Below are 22,080 nucleotides of genomic sequence, written 5' to 3'. Positions count from 1 at the left end.
ATAAAAGTAAATTTTCTAAACTTTTCTTTAAGAGCCTTACAGGGGTTTCGTGGGGAAGCAGCCTGATGTGATTAACACATGGTGTCAGGCTCTGGGGTCAGGACCCTGCCTCTCCGGAGCTGCTTTGTTGTGAGCACATTATTAATTTCCCACAGCCTTAGTTTCCTCAAGTCTAAGTTGGAGATAATAGAATCTTTCAGGGCTGTTGTGAGCGTAGAAAGATCTGCGTGCCATCATCCAGCAGAGCTGCCAGCACAGAAAGGGCACTGGGTGAATGCTGGTTCTCTTCTCTCTCCCTCTAGGGGAAAATACAGCTAAGTTTTACTATGTAGTTTTCTCCAGCTACTCATGAAAATAAGGGCTGGCCTGATTTTTACCCTGCAAAGCTGATTAAATAAAAGGAGCAGATGAGAAATTAAAGTTCTTTACTATCCAGTAGTTGTTGCTACCTTCAGTGGACGGCTGCCTTCCGAAGCTCTGTTTTCAGCGTGAAGCTGGAAAGGTGGTACACAGCAACCATAGGGATTGTTGACGTCTGTGGAGGTGATGTAAGCCTGGAAGGAGGGAAGAATTCAGGAGCAGGAGGGTTGAGAGCAGGGATCTTGCTTTTCTCTTCTCAGTACAGCATTGTTTTTGGTTTTCCAATCCAAGGGGAATCTGGCTTACATTACTTCACAACTAGAAATTTCCAGAAAATCTCCTTGGCTTCACCCTAAAAGCGCCTCCCCACCCTAAAGTTGAGAGATTTGTCTCTAGAAAGGACAGTTATGATCCAATACAATTTGCCTCTGTCCAGAATGGAATGGCAGTCTGAGCATTTTTCTGATAAAATGCTTCGTCTCTCAAGAACCCCGCATCTGATTTTCTTTCATAGAGTCCTATTTTGCCTTATTTAGCCTAATAATTTTCACAACTGTCAGCTTTAGATTGTAATACAGTGTAGATATATTTAAGGCATTGGTTCTAAAAACAGATTTTTAAGTCATTTTTAGAGTTATTTTTCTTTACATGAATTATTGAAGCACTAATCATGACTTCAATCCACAATTGTATTCCTTTTTCAATAAACTCATTAAAAGAATTTAATACAATTCATCATTCAGTGTTAAGAACTGTAATTATATGAATATGAAAAGGTGCTACATAAATATGATTTGATCAGTTTTATACAACACTGATTAGATTCTATTCAGGCAGAATTTGTGAAAGTGTTTTCATACACACTTTTACTTAATCTTTGCAACAGCATTGTGATGTGTCAGTATTATTAACCATAGTTTAATCAGTCACCTCAACCAGAACCAGAACCAGAACCAGTTTCTGGTTGAAGAGACTGAGGCCCAAAAAAGTTAAATTTTAAGTGGCCCAGGATCACACAGCCAATTAGAGTTCTAGACTCGAAATTCTGATTTCAGTCTACAGTTCTTGCCACAAGGCTACAACTGAAATAAATTTTCGATCAGAAAGAGCACTAGTTTAGACATGCGTATATATTGAATTTTCCATATTTAACATCATTTTCCACCAAATGAATTTTATGCTTTGTTTGCCATGTTCCATTTGTAATCTTTCAACCTATTGCTTAATTTTCTTAATATCAATAGCTAATTGTCTTTTGGTCCATCCAAATGAGAACTCTAAATTACTATGGAATAATTGGTAACTTGAAACCTCTTAAGGAACAATCCTCACAAAAAGTGTTTGGTTTTGTTTTTGGTTTTTTTTTAATGGCACAAAGTAGCACTGTTAATTAAGAAAGAACTTCGAGCTAAGATTTGATTTTGTTTTGCAGGTGGCGTTGCATGCTTGTGGAGTGGCAACAGACATGGTGATTGAGCACTGCATCAAAACACGGGCGTCCTTTGTCACGTGCCCATGCTGTTACGGTTTCATTCAGAATACCTCAAAGTTTAATTTTCCAAAAAGGTGAAATGTTCTGTTCTGCCAAAGACATCAATATGGGGATTAAATCCGTACACAAAACTTATTTGATAACAAGTCACAATGAGATTTCAGTTTGGCGCTCATTTCCACTTTCCACTATGGCAAGTATTGTTTATCGGCTGTATCAGGAAGATACAGCATCTCCTCTGTGCCTGCCCTTGATTGTTCTCCTGGATCCAGCTTTTGTTGGAATTTAGAAGCAAGTCTATCTAGGAGTCAGCTGACTGGCAGTCTGGCAGCTTCAGCACTTTGTGTACTTCTAAGCAGAAAGTATCGCCTAGAAGAGTCAGTGGAGTGTAGTGGTTAAGCACCTCAGACCCAGAAGTATTCCACCTCATCAAATATGGCAAACATTGGCCCCTCATTCTTTTGTAAATTGTTTCACCCCAGGCAATTAAACTTTTTGCCTATGTTTTCTCGTCTATAAAAGAGGGGGTTAAAATAGTAACTACCTGAAGGTTTTTATGAGGATCGAATGATTATATATGTAAGCCACTTAGAAGTGGCACAGAGTAGGCACTCATAAATGTGAGCTGTTGCTCAGTGAAGTAGTAGCAGTAGTAGTTTTAAATTCTGCCCATGGGTGGTGGCGATTAATCTGCAAGCTCATTGGCCGTTTTTACTTCCTTATCCCACATAGAAGAGGGAGACATTTTAATTCTCATCACTTTAACTCAACCTGGTAGAGGGCCCTTCTTGGTTTATGACATTTCACTCTGATTTATAGTTTTTGAGAATCCAGCTGATCATTTTGATTATAGAATAAATTAAATGTGTTAGTTTTGGAAATCCTATAATGTGTCAAAAAAGACTTCTTGATCATTTGCATCATTGCTTTTAAGAAACCTTAGAAATTTCCATTAGAATTTATACTTAAAAGCTTCTATCTAAGTCGTTTAAAATAACAAAGTTAAAGAATAGCCTTCTCTTTCTTTCATTGTTTTGTTCCTTACTACAATTTGCAACTACTTGAGAGAAAACCAAAGGAACTGTGGAAAAGCAAAAACTAAAATATAATTTGAGGCTTATTCAATACTTGAAATTGTATTTTATTCTAAATCTTAGATAAAATAGATAAAACGTATGTTTTACAACTCATCAAGAAATCGGTAAGTTTAGCACTATGAAGATTCTTAAGAGTGCTAATTTGAGTTATTCAGCCTGCAGTCTCATTTAACTGATTTTAAAGTCTCAATTTAGTGTCTGTCGACGTCACATCTCTGCAGATTTATTGACATGTGCCCTCTTTGTCATTAGAGGACTACTCCCAGGTCACTACCCCTCTGCCCTAATCACACTAGGGCCAGGTACCAGACAACTAGGGACAGCCCCTGTGCTCCAGAACCTATGACATTATTCAAACTAGCCAGTCCTCAGCTTGCTCACCCTGGCTTACCGTTCCTTCCCATGGAATCCATAATAGAGGCTCTCGTCTGTGTTTTACTCCATTGCCTCTGCCTCATGACTGACCCTGGTGCTTCCCCACGTGACCCTGCATGACATGGCTTGCCCCCTCTTCTTGGGAACTATGAGTAACAGACTTTCTTTTCCCTGGCAGTCCTCTCCTAATCTGTTGGTCTCACACACCTGAATAACAATAAAAGCTACCTTTTAAAATGCCTGGATTTGTGTGCACCCATACAGGGAAGAGAAAAGAGTTGGCTGTGCTTCTCTAATAGTGTACACAATCTTTGAAAGAAATTCTTTAAAAATTAATTACAGACTGATAGTATGTTTTTGTCTTTTTATAAGATGTTTCAAACTGGCATAGTTCTTAGTTCAGGATATTGTTATATACCCTTCAGATAAAACATACATATTTGTTTATAATCTAGTTTCTTTTTTTAAATTTTTTTATAATTTAGTTTTCTTTAAGATTATTTCTACTCTTAACCTTTGGTATTTAAAATGATGAATAATTCCTTTTTCTTTTCTATTTCAGTGATCAATTCAAGAAAACATTATCGTACAAGGTAACCTTATAAACATCTGCATGTTTACCTAATATACTTTTTATTCCTTCTTTTTATTTTCCTTCTCAAATTTCTAGTGGAGTATATAACCTATACTTACACTTGAGTTACTCATAAACTCTGATACGCTTTTTTTTTTCTTTTTGGCAAATTAAGATTAATCTTCAGGTAGTTGACAAGATTTGTGAAGGGTCTGAGAGTTTACCCGCCTCACAAGCTCACAAGCTAGCCTGCCACAGTTTGATGGATGCTGGCAGGGACAACAGAAGATAGTGTAGCTCACAGCAATGGGAGTAACTACCATCATTTTCCCACTGACTTCCCGAGGCCCAGTTCCCACAGGGCAGCGCAGAAGGGGCCAGATGACCCTTAACACATATACAGTGAGTCCCATCACAGGTGAGGGAACCTGAGCTTTGGAAACCCAGATGTTTTAAGGTGTAATCATTAAGTAAGCATGCCTCCCCTTTTCTCCAGAGGGAGACACTGTATAGTTTCCAAGGCTGTTGACTGTACAAATGTCTTTGAAAAGATAATCTGGAACAGAGGTGAATTTTTCTGTAAAAGGTAAGACAGTCAATATTTTAGGCTTTGCTGGCCACTTACAGACCCCCCACGTATTCTGCATTGTCCTTGTCGTTGTTGTTGGTTTACAACCCTTTAAAAATGTAAAATCCATTCTTAACTTTTGGGCCATACAAAAATAGGTCACAGGCTGGATTTGGCCAATGGGCCGTAGTTGACCAGCCACTGGTCTGGAACAAAGACAATGCCTCTGCTCATAAGACATGAAGAAACACAAGAGACCCACACAGAATTGTCTCCCACAGTAGTCAGAACATTGCATAGTTTTGAGTCAGCAATCTGAGCAAAACAGTTTGCAGCTTTGTGAACATCACTACTAACTAATTAATTGATCAATAATGTAATAGAAGTGCGATCTAAGAAATTATAACAGTTGTGAGAAATACATAATCCCATTAAAAGCTGATAAATTAGTTTGTTAATTACATTGGATTCTTAGTTTGCTTAATTACACTTCTAGTACAGACTCAATAAAATATATAGTCTCATTTTGTATACCAGCCCCTGCCTTCTGGGAATTTTACCTTCTTTCCCTTCCAGTAGTGGAATTGTGAGGTACAGTAACCTAAAAATATCCATTTCTACCACCTTGGCACCTATATCTCCTTCACCCCTACTTTGTCACTCTTAAGTGAATGCCCACCTCTAACTCTGTCTCCTGCCCCTTCTCCTACCCTCACCTCTCCCCTCTCCCCAACTTTCCCGTGCCCACCCATCTAAGTATAGAACCAGATCTAATCTTCATCTACTGAATTTAAAGTTTTCATATTCTAGGGAAATATGGGGTTTTTTTTTTAACTATAGGGGTTTTTGGAAGTGTTAGGACCTCAGGAACTTTATTTTCATAATGTTCAAAACACCTCAACTTTCTCTCAAAAGGCCCTGCCAATAAAGTAGAAAATGAACTGGAAAACAAACAAAAACCAAAAACTAGACCCTTGTTTTTAATCCCTCCTTGAGTGATGTGAACTAAAGCAAACTCTACGAGGATAAAAAACTGGGGCAGTGAGGAGGTAGGGCACCACAGCCTCACTGGCTGGAGGAAATGTAGAAGTTCTAGATTCTAGAGACAGGGCACCCAGGCTCTTCCAGATAGCCTAAAGCTCCCAGGTCCCCTAGTTATCTTTATCTCCTCGTTCTTCCACGCCCTCAAAGCTCTTTGGCTACTCACCCTTTGATTGTCTTGGGTGTGAATGCTCCACGGAGAAGTCTTAACCTCTTGGATGCTGTTGCAAGGTGATATCTCAGTACTTCTTAACCATGGTGGGTGGGCTGGCAGGCAGAACTAAATGGACTTAGTGCCCAGGTACCTTGAGAGTCACATTAGAAGTGTTTTCCTCCACAGTTCAATTTAGCCAGCAAATCTCTACTGAGTACCTACTACATGCCTTCCCCATTCAGAATTTAACTTCTACTGGGGCAAACACATACACAAATAATTCCACTAAAATATGAGAAGACTTACCAGGACAAGGGAAACCAGCCTCATCTGAGGTTGTAATTTCCTCGACATTACTTGTAGTGAACTTTAATTTATAAACATGAGGACAAAGGGCATGCTTTGTCCTGCCTTTTCTTCAAATTACATAGTTCTAAATTATTCTTCTGCCCCTTGGTTTGGGCCAGTTCACAGGAGTTTAATAAAAGTTACTCATTTGAACCATTTTATCAGTATCCTACCCATTGCCACTCAATTTTATAGTGAGCATTAAAGAGGTTTTCTTTAATGTATAAAAGTTGAGACAAAAGTAACCCTTCAAAAAGACCCAACATCACCCAGTCACTCATTTAATAAGGTAATCAGAAAAATCTTATTAAAAAAGTGGAGACCTCACATTGAATGTACCAAAGACCAAGGAGACCAATGATGAGTCAGTTCAATGCGTTTGCTAAGCTGATAGGTGAGACCATTACACACTTGGAAACTGCAGCTGTTCTGAGTGAACAGTTGTCATGGGAGCACTGCAGTCATTTTAGCTCCGGCTCACCACTCTCTTTTGACTTCTTGCAGATGTAAGAGTGCTGTGCATACTCACCACCTCTCTGTCCCTCTGAAGCCTTGCTCTTTTTCCATTAATGTAACCTTTCCTAAAATTGTTAAGCAGAAGCAATGATCTCCCTCTCATTCTCTCCAGTCCCCTTTACAGTCTGTCTTAAAGCACAAGTACATGCACCGCCTGTAGCCTTCGGAGTGAGGGGAGGGAGTGAACCAGCCTCCTTTCCTCTGAGGGAACTGAGTGAAGGGGGGGAGTCCGACACCCTGCTGGGGACCGGGGAGAATGGCAGAGGCCATGGTGTTGACCTTTGGCAGTACTTCCTTTTCTTTGTAGTAAAAGGAAAAGCCACTTAAAATGTCTTCTTGGAGCCGTGTTCCTGAGACTCAAATTTGATTAAAAAGAAAATATAAGTGAATTTTAGGTCTTTTAGTTTAACACATTATAACCACAAATTGTAAGCATATTTTGGCTAAAAGCAGCTGGTTAAAGGGCCCTGAGGACCTTCTGTACCTCTGTTCTTAAGAACTACATCTGAAGAGCAGTCTACTTGAAGGGAGAAAGATTATTGAGTACCATTTTCTGAAAATGTACTTTTTAAAAAAGTACTATTTGTGCAGTAGTTTATTCAATTAAACAATGGAGAGTTCCAGAAGAAAAAAAAGTTGCTTTTTTCTTTTTTAAGTTTGAAGCAGAAGATTAAAGTAAACCCATTTTCTGTTGCTTTTTCTTATAGGAACACATGATTCTGTGCAGATTTGCAGACCAGACAGCTGTCCAGCTTCCACCCCAACGAAGGCTCATAGGTATGTGTTCTCACAGAACAAATGTTGAGTTGATTATGTACAAGGTGCCTAGGAATGAATAGACCAGCCCTATATGGGAAAACAGGGCACTTTAAAATGGTCCATTTATCATTAAGACACAAAAGTTTATTTTTCCCAGAAAAAAAAAATGTATCTTGAAAAGAAGTCTGTAATTATAACAGCATTTTACCCCATTTTTGTCAACCTTAATGCTTTTAAATGTATTTTCAATGTTCATACATTGAGTAGAATTATTGTTAAATCTCTTATTGTCACAAACTGAAGAATCTATCAAAAGCTGCAGAAGAAAATACAAGATAGAAAAATCAACTCAGCATGCCAAAATTGATACATTACAAAATGTGTAAACAAGGATGATAATGTTTTCTTTCTCAGAAAAAAAAAGTTTACCTGTATATTTTTAATCATAGACCAATATATTTGACATTTGTAATATTTAACATTACCTAACTTGGAAGAAAAATAGCATTTCCAGTTTAAGTAATGAACTTATCCAAGACTCTGCTTTAGAAAAAGAAATCACATTTAGAAGGATAATAGCAGCTAACAGTTACTGCACATTTAAATTCTGAGCTAAATGTCCTGCACCCATTATCTCAGAAAAGTCTTATAAAAATACTTGTGGAATATGTGCTGTTGGGACAAAAGCCTAGCCAGGATCCCTCAGCCGGTAGATGATGGAATCACACCCAAATTATTTGATTCCAGACATAAAGCTCTTACCCATTTTTGCAGTTCTTCCCCCCCCCCGCCCCGCCACTGCCCAGTGATAGAGGTGCATCACTGGAAGGTTAGTTTCCAAGATTAGGACTTTACATGACTGAATATAATCAAAACTAATCTTAAAAATTATTCAGAAAAGCCCCACACTGTAGACCATCATGATGAAGTGGAATGCAGATTGCTGGTTCTTTGGCTGAGCACCACGTCTAGGGGTTAGCTTGTATTCAGGGACCCTGTTGTATAAAAACTAGGTACCTTTAAACTCTAGAATCAGAGTCAGCATAGAAGGATAATCACAATTGGAGAGGCATTTGAGAACCAATTCTGAAGGAGCAAGTGAGTTCCTTCTTTTTTCACACTTTGGGGCATAAACGTATGGAAAAAACTTACTTTCCCACACGCAACCTCTCTCTTTTACTCCCTTCCCCTCCTCCTCCTCTTTTTCTAGTTTCCAACATTTTGAGTTAGTCGTATGTACACTTGAGTGTACAGTCCAGTATGTATATTGAGGTACAACTTACATATATATGTCAAGTTACATTTGAGATAGCTCCACTGGACTCAGTGAAGGCATAATTGATGTGCTGGACGGGGGTGTACCTGTTGATGTTTTAGGCGTCAAACCAGAAGGAATGATTGGAAGGGAAACTGCTAGAGCTGAGAAGGAGGAGCATTTTCTCGTGATCACTGACATGAAGGGAAGGAAAGTCAGGTTCAGAATCATGGACTCCATCAAATGTCTACGTCTTTGCACAGGCCATACTTTTGTTCTGTGAACATTTTAGGAAGCTTCTCAGGCCTCAAAAGGTAGACTCCCAACAACTGAGTTTCAGTTGTGAAGACACTTCTTCAACATGTAAAAACATGAGACTCTTTTACATAATGCAAAGGAAATATGAGCTGGACTGGGATCAAAGCCAAGGGTAAATGAACTGCAGTGTAAACCCAGGGTGGGTACCAAAGGAATGTAGAGCATCCCATTCTGACAGAAAGTGTTTCATTTTAAATTGAAAAGTAGATGGGGTGGGGTGGGGGGACATTTACAGATGTCTTAAAGGAAGAACAGTATTTAAAGGGGAAAAAAAACCTGTCATCTATGCAGCTGTTGATGAAGAGAGGTGACTTCGCCTCAGTGGAATTCTAGACATCTCTTTTTATATCATTTCTATCACAGTTCATACTTCTTGGCATGGGGCCTTTTAAGGGAAATGTGCGAAATATTTTAAATCTAAATCTCTTGTTGTCAATTTCTTACCTATTGATTTTACCTTCCACTGTTTTTATCTGGGAGGATTCTACCTTCCACAGAAGAATTTTTCTAAATCAGTTATCTATCTTCATTTTTGAAGCTGTTTTAGTTGAGCAGTTTCGGCTGTCATTCAAGTAAATAATGTTTAAAAATAATGTTTAGGCATTATTATAATTATTGAGAAAAAATGGAATGAAGTTCTGCATGTCAGTAACCTTTTCCCAAGAGGATGAAAAAGTTTATGTATTGAATTTAAAGAAATTGAAATTATAAAAGTAAACCTTAGCTTTGAATATATTCAACCCCAAATCAGCTTTTTTTTTCCCTAGCTGCTTTGAAATAGAAGTTTGCACTTACCAAAAGACAGAAATTAACTGCTTTGCTTGCCAGTCACGTTCCCTCCTTTGTTTCCCAAGATTAGAAAGAAAATTGAAAACCACTGTTTCATAGGGGGGTAGGAGCTCTATTCAATTAAGATTATACTACTCTCAACATTACACATCCACCTGAAATAATCTGCACACAACTGAGAATTTTCTCAAGTATTTCCTATTTCTCATTTCTTCATTGTCCTAAAATCTCCACATGCAAAATGTAACATGACTTTCAGGTGTCCTTTTGTTTGGTTATTTTAGATATTTTTAACGGCAGATGTTATATATTTTTTACAACCTTACAAATTATGTATTTTCCTGGAGTATGAAGAGAAAAGTTCTTAAAAATGGATTTTTAACCAAAGTGGGAAATAGAATCTGTAGTTTTTATTTCAGAATTTATTTATAAATACATTTTAAAAGATTAATATTCTTTAAATTACTAGTAGAAACAAATCTGTGAAATGTTACATATTTGTAATTGTCTTCTCTCCATAGTGATCAAGAATTAAGTTCAAAGAGACTAAACAGAACTTGGGGGCAAACATCATTCTCCATAGTATTTTGTATTTTCCAAATTTTGTCATCGTATAGAATCCCTTAAACGAATTGAAATTGCACCATTTGCTGAAGGGCGTCTCATGATACCATTCTACTGTATTTCAGGAAAACAGTGCATGTGCCTGGTGGATCTGGATCGAGCAAGAGCTGCAGAAGAACGTGGCTACTCCGTTCAAGTGATATCCATGCAGCCAGAGAGCTGCTCTCCCAAAAATAACATGATCGTGGGAGTCCCCATTTAGAGTGAGATATTCACGTCTAATGCTGTGCCATCCGTCTCCCTGATGCAAGCCCAGTGGCACTCAGGAGGGTCCTGGCATAATTAGAAGCAGCGTCAGCCATCTTGAACTTCCTGTGCTGAGGAAGGAGCACAGCAGGAGCGTCTTGGGAGAAGGCTGCCTGCAAAGCGTCGCAGATGTGCTTGTGGCGTGTGATTAAAGGACTGCTGGTTTTCCTAGTGAGAGTCCCCTGCAGTCTCAGCTGCCAGCAGAGTGAGCCTCACGAGAGGAGGTTCTATCACTGGAATAACAATTTCCTTCTCAGTGCATGGCTTTTCTAATCTTGCCAGTGTGGTGTTCAGTTCAAAACATTGGACTTGCAGCCTTATAATCATTTAGAGATTCAAATGGAGACCAAAACTAAACTGAGTGGGTTTTGTTAGTCTGCGTTTTATATTTTTTAACAATTGCACTTTTTTAAATAATTTTTTTAGAAAGCCTAGTCAGGTAATTACAGTATGGTTATATTTTTAAGCTGAGGTGAGTTGGACTTATATTTCATTTCATAACTCCTTTTAAATATATTTCCCATAAATTGCCAAATGGGATCACTGCTGGGTCAAACATTTTATATGAAAGTATTATAAAATAATTGCAGTAAATTTCCTATTATAGGAACATTAATTTGGACATAAATTCTAACCAATCAGTAAATACATTGATATGTTAATTCAAGTCTATAAGTAATTGCTGAGGATCCATTATTTTCAAGGTCTTGGCCTAGATTCTTCTAAGGATACAAAGATGAGTTGGAAGAGACTCAGTGCCTTTGCTATAGAAGTAAATCACGTACAAGAGAAAGATTCATGAATCAGTTAAGGTCACAGGATTTGTTTTTCAGATATCAATCCTTTTTATTTTTGATACAATTTACTGAGTATAATTGGAGAAGGAGTAGGGTGTGGAAGCTTACCTGAGTAGTTCTCTCCCTCCTCAAATAGCCCGTATTCCACCAGCCAGTTTTTAAAAACAGTTGGTGTGTCCTTTCACACATGCTGCTAATTCTTTTTTTACATGTCCTAGGTTATTTCATTTGAGATAAGATTTATTTCATCAATTTTGATTTTTTTTCAACCACTGTATGACACATACCATGAGGAGAAAGGGCTTTAATAAATACCTCTTTCATCACTGTGGATAAAAATATAGGAATAATTTATGAAGGGGATGGGGGTTTGAACTCTTGCTTTCTGAGATAAATTGAAGAATTAACATCAGCCTGAGTATCTTGGTCATTTACACCTGCAAACACGCCATGCTCTTTTATCCTGGGCTTTCTTTTTAAATTGAGGTAGAATTTACAGACAATAAATAACAGATTTTAAGTGTTGTGAGTTGAGGACGTTTCGACAACCATATATATCCATGCAAACACCATCAGAAGTAAGATACAGGCTATTTCTGTCAGCCCAGAAAGTTCTCTCATGCTTTCTGTTCAATTTGCCCCACCCCAAGGCAACCACACTCTGACTTCTGTCCCCCTACATGTGTTTTGCTATTTTTGTCCTTCATATAAATAAAGTCATTTAGGATATAGTCCTTTGTGTCTAGCTTCTTTTGCTCAACGTGTTTTTTTTCCCTTGAAAAATAACAACTTTGTTATGTTTATCAATGGTTTCTTCTTATTCCTAAGTAGTATTTCATCATATAAATATATCAAAATGTGTTTATCCATTCTCCTGTTGGTATTTATTTGGATTGTTTTCACTCTGAAAATAATATGAATAAGCTCTATAAATACTCTTGTGCAAGTCTTTTTGTAGACTTATGTTTTCACTGCTCTAGGATAAATATCTAGTAGTAGAACTGCTGGGTCTTTGAAGAAATGAATATCAATTGCCAAATAATTCTCCAAAGTGGTTGTGCCGTTTTCTATTCCACCATCATCGTATAAAGGTTCTCGTTCTCCACATCCTCAATAGTTGATGTTGTCAAGTTTGTATATTTTTACCATTCTGGTGGATGTGAAATGGTATCTCATTCTGGTTTTAATTTTCATTTCTCTGATGACTAGCGATGTTAAGCATCATTTATAAAGTGTCTATTCGAGTCTTTTGCTTATTTTTAAAATTTAGGTCATTTAGGGTTTTATAGTGTTGATTATACATTCTGGATATGAGTCATTTGTCAGTATATGTATTAAGAATATTTTTCCCAGGCTGCAGCTTGCTTACTCATTTTTAGAATGAACATCTTAATTTTCAAGAAGCCTAATTTATCTTTTTCTTTTATGGTTAATATTTTCTGTGTCCTCTGTAATAAATCTTTACCCACCCTAAGGTTATGAAAATTCTTCTTATGTTTTCTTACAGAAACTTCATGGGTCTAGCTTTTTACATTTAGGTCTATGATTCATCTCAAATCAATATTCACTTATAGAGGTAGGTTTTAAAGAATATACAGTTGTTCCAGCATCATTTGTTTAAAAACCTTTCCTCCCATTGAAATGACTTGGCACCTCGATTGAAAATCAGTTGATGTGTATGCATGAGTCTCTTTCTGAATTCTCTAGTCTGTTCCACTAATCTCTTTGATTATTTGATCAGTGAAGCTTTATAGTAAGTCGTGAAATTAGGTAGTTTGTCTTCCAATTTCATTTTTGATTTTCCAGACTGTTTTGGCTGTTCTAAATCCATTCTATGTCCATATAAATTTTTTAATTGGCTTATCAATTTCTTTAAAAACAAAAAACCTGCTAGGATTTTTGGTATTGCCTAGAATCTTTAGATAAATATACAGAAAATAACATTAACAATATTGAGTCTTACAATCCATGAATGTAATGTACCTTTCCATGCATTTAAATCTTTTTCAGTTACTCTCAGCAATATTTTGTAATTTCCATATGGATGTTTTGTTTTGTTTATTACTGATAGTTTTGATGTTATTACCTTGAGCTTTTTGCATGCTGTTCCCACTACCTCCTCCTACTCCACTAGCTTGATCTCATTCATCCTTCTGTTCCTGGATTTGACCTCCTGAGGGAAGCCCTTCCTAATCTCACTGGAGTTAGGTATCTGTTATAGTATGTGCACCATCCAGAGGAGTTTTCTCCACCCTCCCAAAGTAACTCAGAGCACCCCTCTCCACCCCACTACCCCATCCCACGCATCCCTCTCCCCCTCAAAAAAGCGCATATGATGAGTATGGAGGATAAAAAAGGAAACAACCTCCCTGTTCTTCGTTTGTCTCAGGCATGGAAATCTCCAGCTGTGATGGTTGTGGCCAGTCATAGATATGGGTGTTAATGATTGCTCTTGGATCATGGTTTTTCTGTGTAAATCCTTGTCAAGACTCCTTCTCAGCTTGGGCAAATAAAAGGGATTGGATACAGGGAGCAGGAAGGTTGCTGCAATGACAACAATGCCAGCAAGTGACCTGATCTCACCCCTACACTATCCATCAAAAGCAATGCTGATCCTCACTGATCTGTCTCCCCAAAGGTTGTAATATTAGAAACCAGAGATTATCTTTCATGGACCTTTGAGCCTGGCCCAGAGAAGCAGGGGTAGTATTATTAATGACTAAACAACTGTTTCTTATTTAAGGAGTCACATTAGAAATCAAAATATTTTCAGAGTATGCATGCAAAATAAAATGTGCATAACAATAATTAGATATTTTACCTCATTCTCAAGATTTTGGCTACAAATGTTGCCTGTTCTATGGTTCAAGAAAATTCCCATTAATAGAACTTCCACATACTGACACCTGTTTTTCTATTGACTTTCATATGAAAAGTAATGATCTGTTCCTGTGGAAGTAATGAAATTATAAGAACGCCTACTTTTTTTTTAAGTATAATTTTTAAAAAACAGATTCTCAGTGCAAAGGAGTTAGGAGTTCTTGAATAGATTTTTTAAATTGCCCCAGAAATACAGAAGATGTGGCTGAAAAACAAAAAGGAGGAAACATGTTAAATAACATGTTGTATGCCTTCCTGGACTTTGTTCTACACACACATACACAAGTGAATTTATTTAACAAATATTAATATTCTATTTAATATTTGCTAGGGACTATTCTAAGCCCTTTACAAATAATAACTTATTTAGCCTTTTTAAAGTCTTTCTATCCTCATAATGACCCTAAAAGCTAGCCAACGGTAGTAATCCCATTTTATAGAACTAAGGCCAATGTTTCATAGTAAAAGCAGATCCAGATTGAATTTAGCCAGTAATTGGCAGAGCTAATACTCAGATTGAGGTTCCTTAGCAATTCTATCAGGACTGGCTGAAATAGCCTATGGTAACAAAATCCCTGTACCTTTGGAAGTTCTGCACAAGAAAGGTGTATTTTTCACTTATACTACATATCCATCCAAATTAGCTCTGACTCTACATTATGTTCACACTTGACCGAGCAGCCCCTACTAGGAACATAGCTGGTCTATGGCCAACACAAAATAGACATGGCAAACTGTGAACTGGATGCTAAAGATTGTGCTCAGATATGATACACTTCACTTCTCTCACTTTGTTGACTAAAGGAAATGACATAGCCCCCTCTTGTGTTAGTGGAGTGAGGATTTATAACTTGGTGGAGGGGGGTTGCAGATAATTGCAAACAATAATGGACCTCCAACAATGAAGCTGAAGGAGGAAGAAGAAAAGGAAAAGAAGGAGAGAACAGAAAGAAAAGGCCGTTGCGTCTTCCAGTTTAGAAATAGAGATTCTGACTGCTATTGCTTTGGTGTGGGGCATTTTACTGGCTCCATCAAAGAGAGACAAGGTGTGTTCCACAAGCATTTCTGGACATTGCTCTGTGGACTTTTCATACTTTTGGAAAGGAATTCTCCAGGAAAATGTTCAAAGGAGTTGTTTTTATTATTGGCAAAGGTTGGAGAAACTTCTATTAAATGACGTTTCAAATTTGCAACTTCTGCCTCTTGTATTAAAGTGCTTGACTTGTAATGCAAATATTCCTGCCGAGGGTAGGCGTTTACATCCTCAGAATGTGTGATTATATCCCTGTACCCTTAATCAACGCAAGCATTATCAGATTTTTATCTTAATCTTGGTCAATTTGCTGGGCAAAATTTCTATTTTGTTTTGATATTCATTCTGGAAATTATTCCTATAATTACATACTTTTCATATGCTTATTGGCCATTTATATTCCATGGATTTCTATCCATCAATTTATTCATTTAATCAACACATCTGTTGAGCTCTTGCTTTGAGGCCAAATATTATGTACATAATTCTGGCTCATTTTTCATCTTGTACTATCATCTTTTATATAAAGATTAGTAAAGGTTTATTTATGGATTAAAGACTTTTTGTTAATTACATTACAATTTAAGTTGGCCTTTATGGAAGAAGGTATTGTGTCCATTTTAATTTCGCTGTTGTAAAATTTTAAATATACATTTGGTCAAAAATGTCACCCTTTTTGTAATTACTGCTTAGAAAGATTTTTCCCACCCAGAGACAAAAAAAAAAATCACCTACATCTTTGGTATTATAATTATAATTATAATGGTTTTAATTTTTGCATTTAAATCTTTAACCCAGCAAGAATTTCTTTTGGTGGGTGGTTTAGGGTAGAAATCTAATATTTCTTTTCATGTTGTTAGTTATTTTTCACCATACTGTTATAAAAATGTAACTTTTTCCATTGATGCAAGATGCCTTTAAAATATTAATTATACCTTGGATTTTCTTCACTTTTAGTCTTTTCTATTGAATTCTTGTACCAAAATCATACTAAATTACTGAAGCTTTCTAATACATTTTGTCAAGGTAAGTTTTCTGTTTAGTAATAATGTACAGGGCTTGTGACCTGAGACAGAGAATGTGTCAACCTCTCCTGAAATTGCACCGTGTAGTTCAGAGAGAGGAACCAGAGTCTTAGAGTCTCAAAAGAATCCATGACCCCAAATAACATTATCATTAAAGGAAGCAAAAATGTAACAGAATTCAATGTTCTGCCTTAAAGAATTAACCACAATACTAGAATCTTTTTTCAAGATTTATAATAAAAGAATCATTATTTGCTTTTGCAGAACTCCTTTTTCATAGCTCTCTATAGAAGCCAAGTTTTGTTCATTTGTGTTCGTTCGTTTGCCTTTAGGTCTAGTTTATCTGACCTGAATAACAAGTTTATAATCGAGCAAGAAAACAAAATTCAGCAGAAAACCCAGGAGAATGTTTACTGGATGACTGCTGTTAAGAGCCTTGAACATTTCCATCATGTGAGTTAGATACTGTGTTAGGTGCTATCACCTTCTAGAAGGAAGCTTTCTGCCCAGCTAATCTAAAGGGCCTCTCCCGGTTACTCGCTGTCTCCCCATAATACGTTTGTGTATGTTTATTATGTGTTCCTCAGGAGAATTTAAGCCCCAAGCAGTCTGGTTTATCGACCATTATACTTTTAGTACTTAGTCCAGTGTCAGGCACATAGTAGGAATTCAATAATGTTTACATGTGGGGTAAAAATGTACATGAGATGTTCTTTTCCCAACTGTAGACATATCCATGCTTCAAGCATGTGGGCTTTTCTTATTGTTTGGGTTAATGTTCTTTTAATTTTGTTTAACGTTCTTAAAGCACATTTAGCAAATCAAATGCTAAAGAAGACTGAGGAGTGACAGTTACAGTCACCTGAATAGTTTTTATTTAGGTGATACTGGTAAATGATTTTCCCTGTCCAAGGAGGAAAAGGCAAAAGGGACTATGCTTAAGCTAAAGTGAGAAGAGACGTTTCTCTACAGATGTCAGTTTGATGTTCACCATTATAAACCTGTTCCAGCCTAGAGCAGGGCTCAAGCGTTGTGCTTAGTGAATAATTGTTAAATGAGTGATACTGGCCATTAAAGAAATAAAACTGAATTGTGCAGTCTGTGGGGTGATGGCATTTCTCTGTCACTGAGGCTGCTTCACTGAGAAAAGAGAAGCTTGCTCTTCACATGTCTGATGACTGGGCCCAGTCATAGATCAAATCTCACCATCTGGCTGCATTTCAGTCAGATGGGGAGCATATATGCACGGCCTTGGAGCCCTACAGCCTGTTTCCCTGGTATGATGCTTCCTCCTTTGCACAGAATAGCTAACTCAATTATCTCAGGTAGCTAGCCCAGTATAACTTGGGAATGCAGCACATACTTGGTTGAGAACAGCAAACTTATCCTTTATGAAGTTCTCAGTAATTAGGAAAAGTAAGGTAGAACTTCTTGGATAGGCAAGGAAACAGCATAGGGGTAAACATTTACCTTAGATACTTAAAACCACGGTTTATACACATAACCAACTAGGAGTTCACTATATATAACAATAGTAAAGGTGGCTTTTCTGCAGAACAAATTTACTTTTCCTGCAAATTTTACATGGTCATCTGAGTTATTTCTTTGATTCAAACCTATTATTTCTATTAGGTCCTTCGTAAATCATCCCGCAGTTTATTCTGAATTTAATGAGACTAAAAATAGGTAAGTACATTCCTAGGTAAATGGCAATTGTTCTTCCCTTATTAGGTTTTGAGTTTAGAGCTTGCACAGTCCAGTGACAAAGTGATAGCCTTTGAGAAGATTTTTTTGACTGAGTGCTTGGAGGCTCCTTTGCTCTGATTTGAGAGTAGTGTGTGTGTTTGGGAGGTAAAAGGAGGTCAGGGGGAGAGAGGAAAGAATGCATATAAATTCATACAGCTCAACTTTCCCCTCAGTCTCACCATAAGAGAGCATCTGCACGTTCTTCCTAGACTCACTTACATGAGTCTAGGAAGAAATAGTTGACGTAGCCAAGTATGAATTTCAACACTTTAGTAAATTAAACACCCAGATCTCCTGACAGACTAAAGTCAATCTGATTTTTGAAGACATCGAGAGCAAGTGATTTTAGCTTCTTACTTAGTAAATCTTTAGTATGCTTTCCATATCTCCCGTCAGAGAAATTCCATTTTAGCCAAATTCTTCATGCTTCATTTAAAAGGCATCTCAGGTGCTTATGTCAGTGGAAACGAGCAGCAGCTGTGAACGAACTTTCTTTGTTTTAAAGTCGAATAGACTTCAAAAGTATTCATTTTAACCTGTTGGTTATTGTTTGTGCACCATTGTTAGACTTATCATCAGACTGAACAATCCAAATTTTACCTTTTGAGTCCTAAGTCTTTCAGTATTTCTAAGGCTGTCTTCCAAACCTAGCCTGATTTCCTTGGCTGTAAATCTTGGATGCTTTGTGGAAGTGATCCGAACAGAATAATTAATGCTAATTACTCTCTTAATTACCCAAAGCTTTCTAAGTCTTGATGCTGCCAGAGAGAAGCGCCTTGTTCTTCCTCAAAATAATCTTGCCTATTCCTGCTCTTTTGCTATGCCATCTGAAATTTAAGATCTACTTACCAAGTTCCTTGAAAAAGTCTTATTTGGATTTAGAGATGGCGTGGGGAAGAATTAACGTCTTAACACCGCCCAGTATTGTTATTCCTGAGCAGGTTGTATATGAACAAGGTAGATCCCTTCCACTTCAACATTATCACGTATAGATTGCTGATTTTAGCGAATGCTTTTCCCATATCCACTAAGGTGATTGATCATCTGCTTTTTCCCCTTTTAGTATTTTAATGAGGCTAGTTCCATTAATATGCTTTAATGTTAAACTGTCATGGGAAAAATTTAAATTGATCAAGATAAGTTTTTTTCCTAGTTCCTAATGTTTTATTTTGAATTTTATCATCTTTGGTCATAAGCGTTACTGTCATATGATTATCATTTTCTAATGTAACCTGATTTGGTTTGAATATCAAGATCAAGGCTATTCTAGCACCATTAACTGATACGAAAAATATTTTTTCTGTTCTCTAGAACTGTTTTTATTAGCCAGAGATGATCGTTCTCAAAAGCTTGGTTCACTGGCCTGTAAAACCAAGTAGTATATTTGGGGATAGGATAATAAGTTAGATTTCAAGCTGCTTGTTAAATATCTTTGGTGATTACTAGTATACTCAGATTTTCCACTTCTTCTTAAATCACTTTCCTAAGGTATATTTTTCTATGACATTGTCTGGGTTGACATTTTTGTTTATCTAGGCTGGTGAAGAAAACTTAAAAAAAAAAATCTAGGCTCCTAACTGACTTTGAAAAACTCTTTGTATTATTTTTTGACCCTCTAGCAATTTGTATCCTCACCTAATAGTTATGCTGTCCAGACCACGTTTTCTAAATTTATTGCTTCATGCAACTAAATCACCTAACCTTCCTAGAGTCAAGATAAATTAGAACTATCTTTTTTTCTTGATCTACCTGGGACTTTTATCCTAATAAATCAGGTTAGTCTGACAGTGTTTATTCTTCATGAAGACTTGCTGGCAGCCATCTGCAAGGTGCTTGCAAGTTTTTCTTTCAATGATGTTTAAATATACCAATGTTTCTACTGTATAGAATTTATACTCACATCACCATAGTTTTTGTAGGTGTTTACTGTGAATGTCATCAAGAGTGCCTTCCAAGAACAAATTTTTGGAACATTGATAGAAAATAGACAATAGGACGGGACCTTGAACATATTCCTTAAAGAAGCATGTTATCTTTAAGACGACATGGTGGAATGTAAGTATGGAGAAATGAATACTAAACCTTGAGTCTTTCTACCTCCCCAGTCATAAATTAACATGTCCTATAATTTATGTCACTGGCAAGAAGCACTAATGAATGGCTCTGATGATGTTCCAAAACAACTGAAAGAAGACATCAGATGCAAATTAGAAGATTGTTATTAAATATGATGGGAGAGGAGGATCATCTCTTGGTTCTGTACTTATCCTGTTCTAGGCATTCCAGAGGAAAGGAGACATAGCAGCTGCTACTCCTTTAGTGGATTTGTGTGGCCTTCATTGTGTGTGTGTGTGTGTGTGTGTGCACAAGAGTTTCACAGTTCCTAACTACTGCAAACCATTCAATTCTTTTGAAATAATTAATTCAGAGATTGTCAGACTACAGCCCAAGGGCCAAAGCCAGCCCATAATCTGTCTTTGCAAATAAAGTTTTATTGGAAAATAGTCATGCTCATTTGTTTATGTATTTTCTATGGCAATTTTTGTACTTCAAATGCAGAGCAGTTTTGATAGAGACTGGCCGCAATGGTGAAAATATGTGCCCTCCTGCCCTTTACAGAAAATAGTTGCCAATCCCTGAGTTAAATCACGAGGTGTCAAGCAAGCCAGAGAATAGCTTCATCTAGGTAAGTAACCTTAAACTGGGGTCCATAAATATGTCTCTGGGGTCTGTCACTCCAAGGAATAATTTGTACTATTTATTGTATGTGTGCATTTTACTGGTAAGAGAGTCCTATGACTCTCATCAGATTCTCCAAGGGGTCTTGTGATCCAAAATGTGTTAAGAACTAATGGTTTAGGTGAATGTTGTTTATTTGTTCTTTTGAAGACTTGTAGAATGGGCTAGAAGAAAAAGCAGTTCAAGAAATTGACACAACACAATGAGATATCACCTTACACCTGCTATGAAGGCTATTATCTAAAAAAAGAAAAAAAAAGGTAAGTGTTGGTGAGGATGGAGAGAAATTGGAACCGTTGTACACTCTTGGTGGGAATGTAAAATGATTCAGCCCCTATGGAAAACAGTATAGGGATTCCTCAAAAAATTGCAATAGAACTACCATGTGACCCAGCAATCCCGCTTTGGGGTGTATGTCTGAAAGAAATGAAATCAGTATCTCAAAGAGCTATCTGTACTCCCATGTCCATTGCAGCATTATTCACAATAGCCAAGATGTGAGGACACAACCTAAATGTCCATCAGTGAATGAATGGATAAAGAAAATGTGATGTTTATATTATTCAGGCTTATAAAAGAAGGAAAACCTGTGATATGTGACACCATAGATGAACCTTAGGACACTGTGCTAAGTGGAAATAGGCTAGTCCTAGAAGGACAACTACTGAATGAGTCCACTTACATAAGCCATCTAAAATAGTCAAACTCAAAGAAACAGGAGAACAGAATGGTAGTTGCCAGAGGCTGGTGGTGGGATGGGGAGGAAGTGGGGGCTGCTGTTCAAAGGATATAAAGTTTCAGTTATGGAAGATGAATAAGTTCTGAAGATCTGCTGTACAATATTGTGCCTGTAGTCAACAGTACTGCTCTGTGCACTTACAATTTTGTTAAAAGGGTAGGTTTCATGTTAAGTGTCTGTACCACAATAATAATAAATAAAAAACTGACCCAAAGGTGTTTTTTTGAGAGGATAGGAAAATTGGTAAATACTGTAGGCTAAGAGAATTGTGGGTGTGTGAGAAGATTTTAGAACTCTCCAAAGTTAATTCTAAGTTGTCTATTTCTGTTGACTGTGTGCCACATATTGTTCATAATGTCTTATTTTCACAACCTTCCCTGATGGGTATTAATCCCTCATTTTACAGACACATGAACTAAGGCTCACTGAGAATACATAATTTATTCTAAACAATAGGAGTAGTAAAGATTTGAAATGGAGATCCTAAGATTCATACATTAACACGTTGTCTGACATGTTATTAAGTAAGGAACTTAATGCTGGTTTTAAGTTGAGAAAAATCTACAATTGGTGCTCCATTGAGAACCCCAAAGCTTGAGGTCCAT

At 37.0% G+C, this 22,080-nt stretch overlaps 1 protein-coding gene across 2 annotated transcripts in view; it reads left to right on the top strand.

Annotated features, from left to right (window-relative positions):
- The window catches only part of GSTCD (glutathione S-transferase C-terminal domain containing), a 106,530-nt gene extending 94,472 nt beyond the window's left edge, over positions 1-12,058 (top strand). For both annotated transcript variants that reach the window (XM_072939333.1, XM_072939339.1), the window contains exons 9-12: positions 1,793-1,926; positions 3,887-3,917; positions 7,233-7,302; positions 10,336-12,058. In XM_072939333.1, the coding sequence (XP_072795434.1) occupies positions 1,793-1,926; positions 3,887-3,917; positions 7,233-7,302; positions 10,336-10,472 (372 nt within the window). In that variant the 3' untranslated portion in view covers positions 10,473-12,058. The remainder of the gene's footprint in view (positions 1-1,792; positions 1,927-3,886; positions 3,918-7,232; positions 7,303-10,335) is intronic.
- Positions 12,059-22,080: the final 10,022 nt, after the last annotated feature.

The sequence above is a fragment of the Vicugna pacos genome, chromosome 2, assembly GCF_048564905.1.
Source record: "Vicugna pacos chromosome 2, VicPac4, whole genome shotgun sequence".
NCBI classification, from domain to species: Eukaryota; Metazoa; Chordata; class Mammalia; order Artiodactyla; family Camelidae; genus Vicugna; species Vicugna pacos.
The sequence above is the reverse complement of the archived record's forward strand: the minus strand, read 5'-3'. Positions and strand labels throughout refer to the sequence as shown.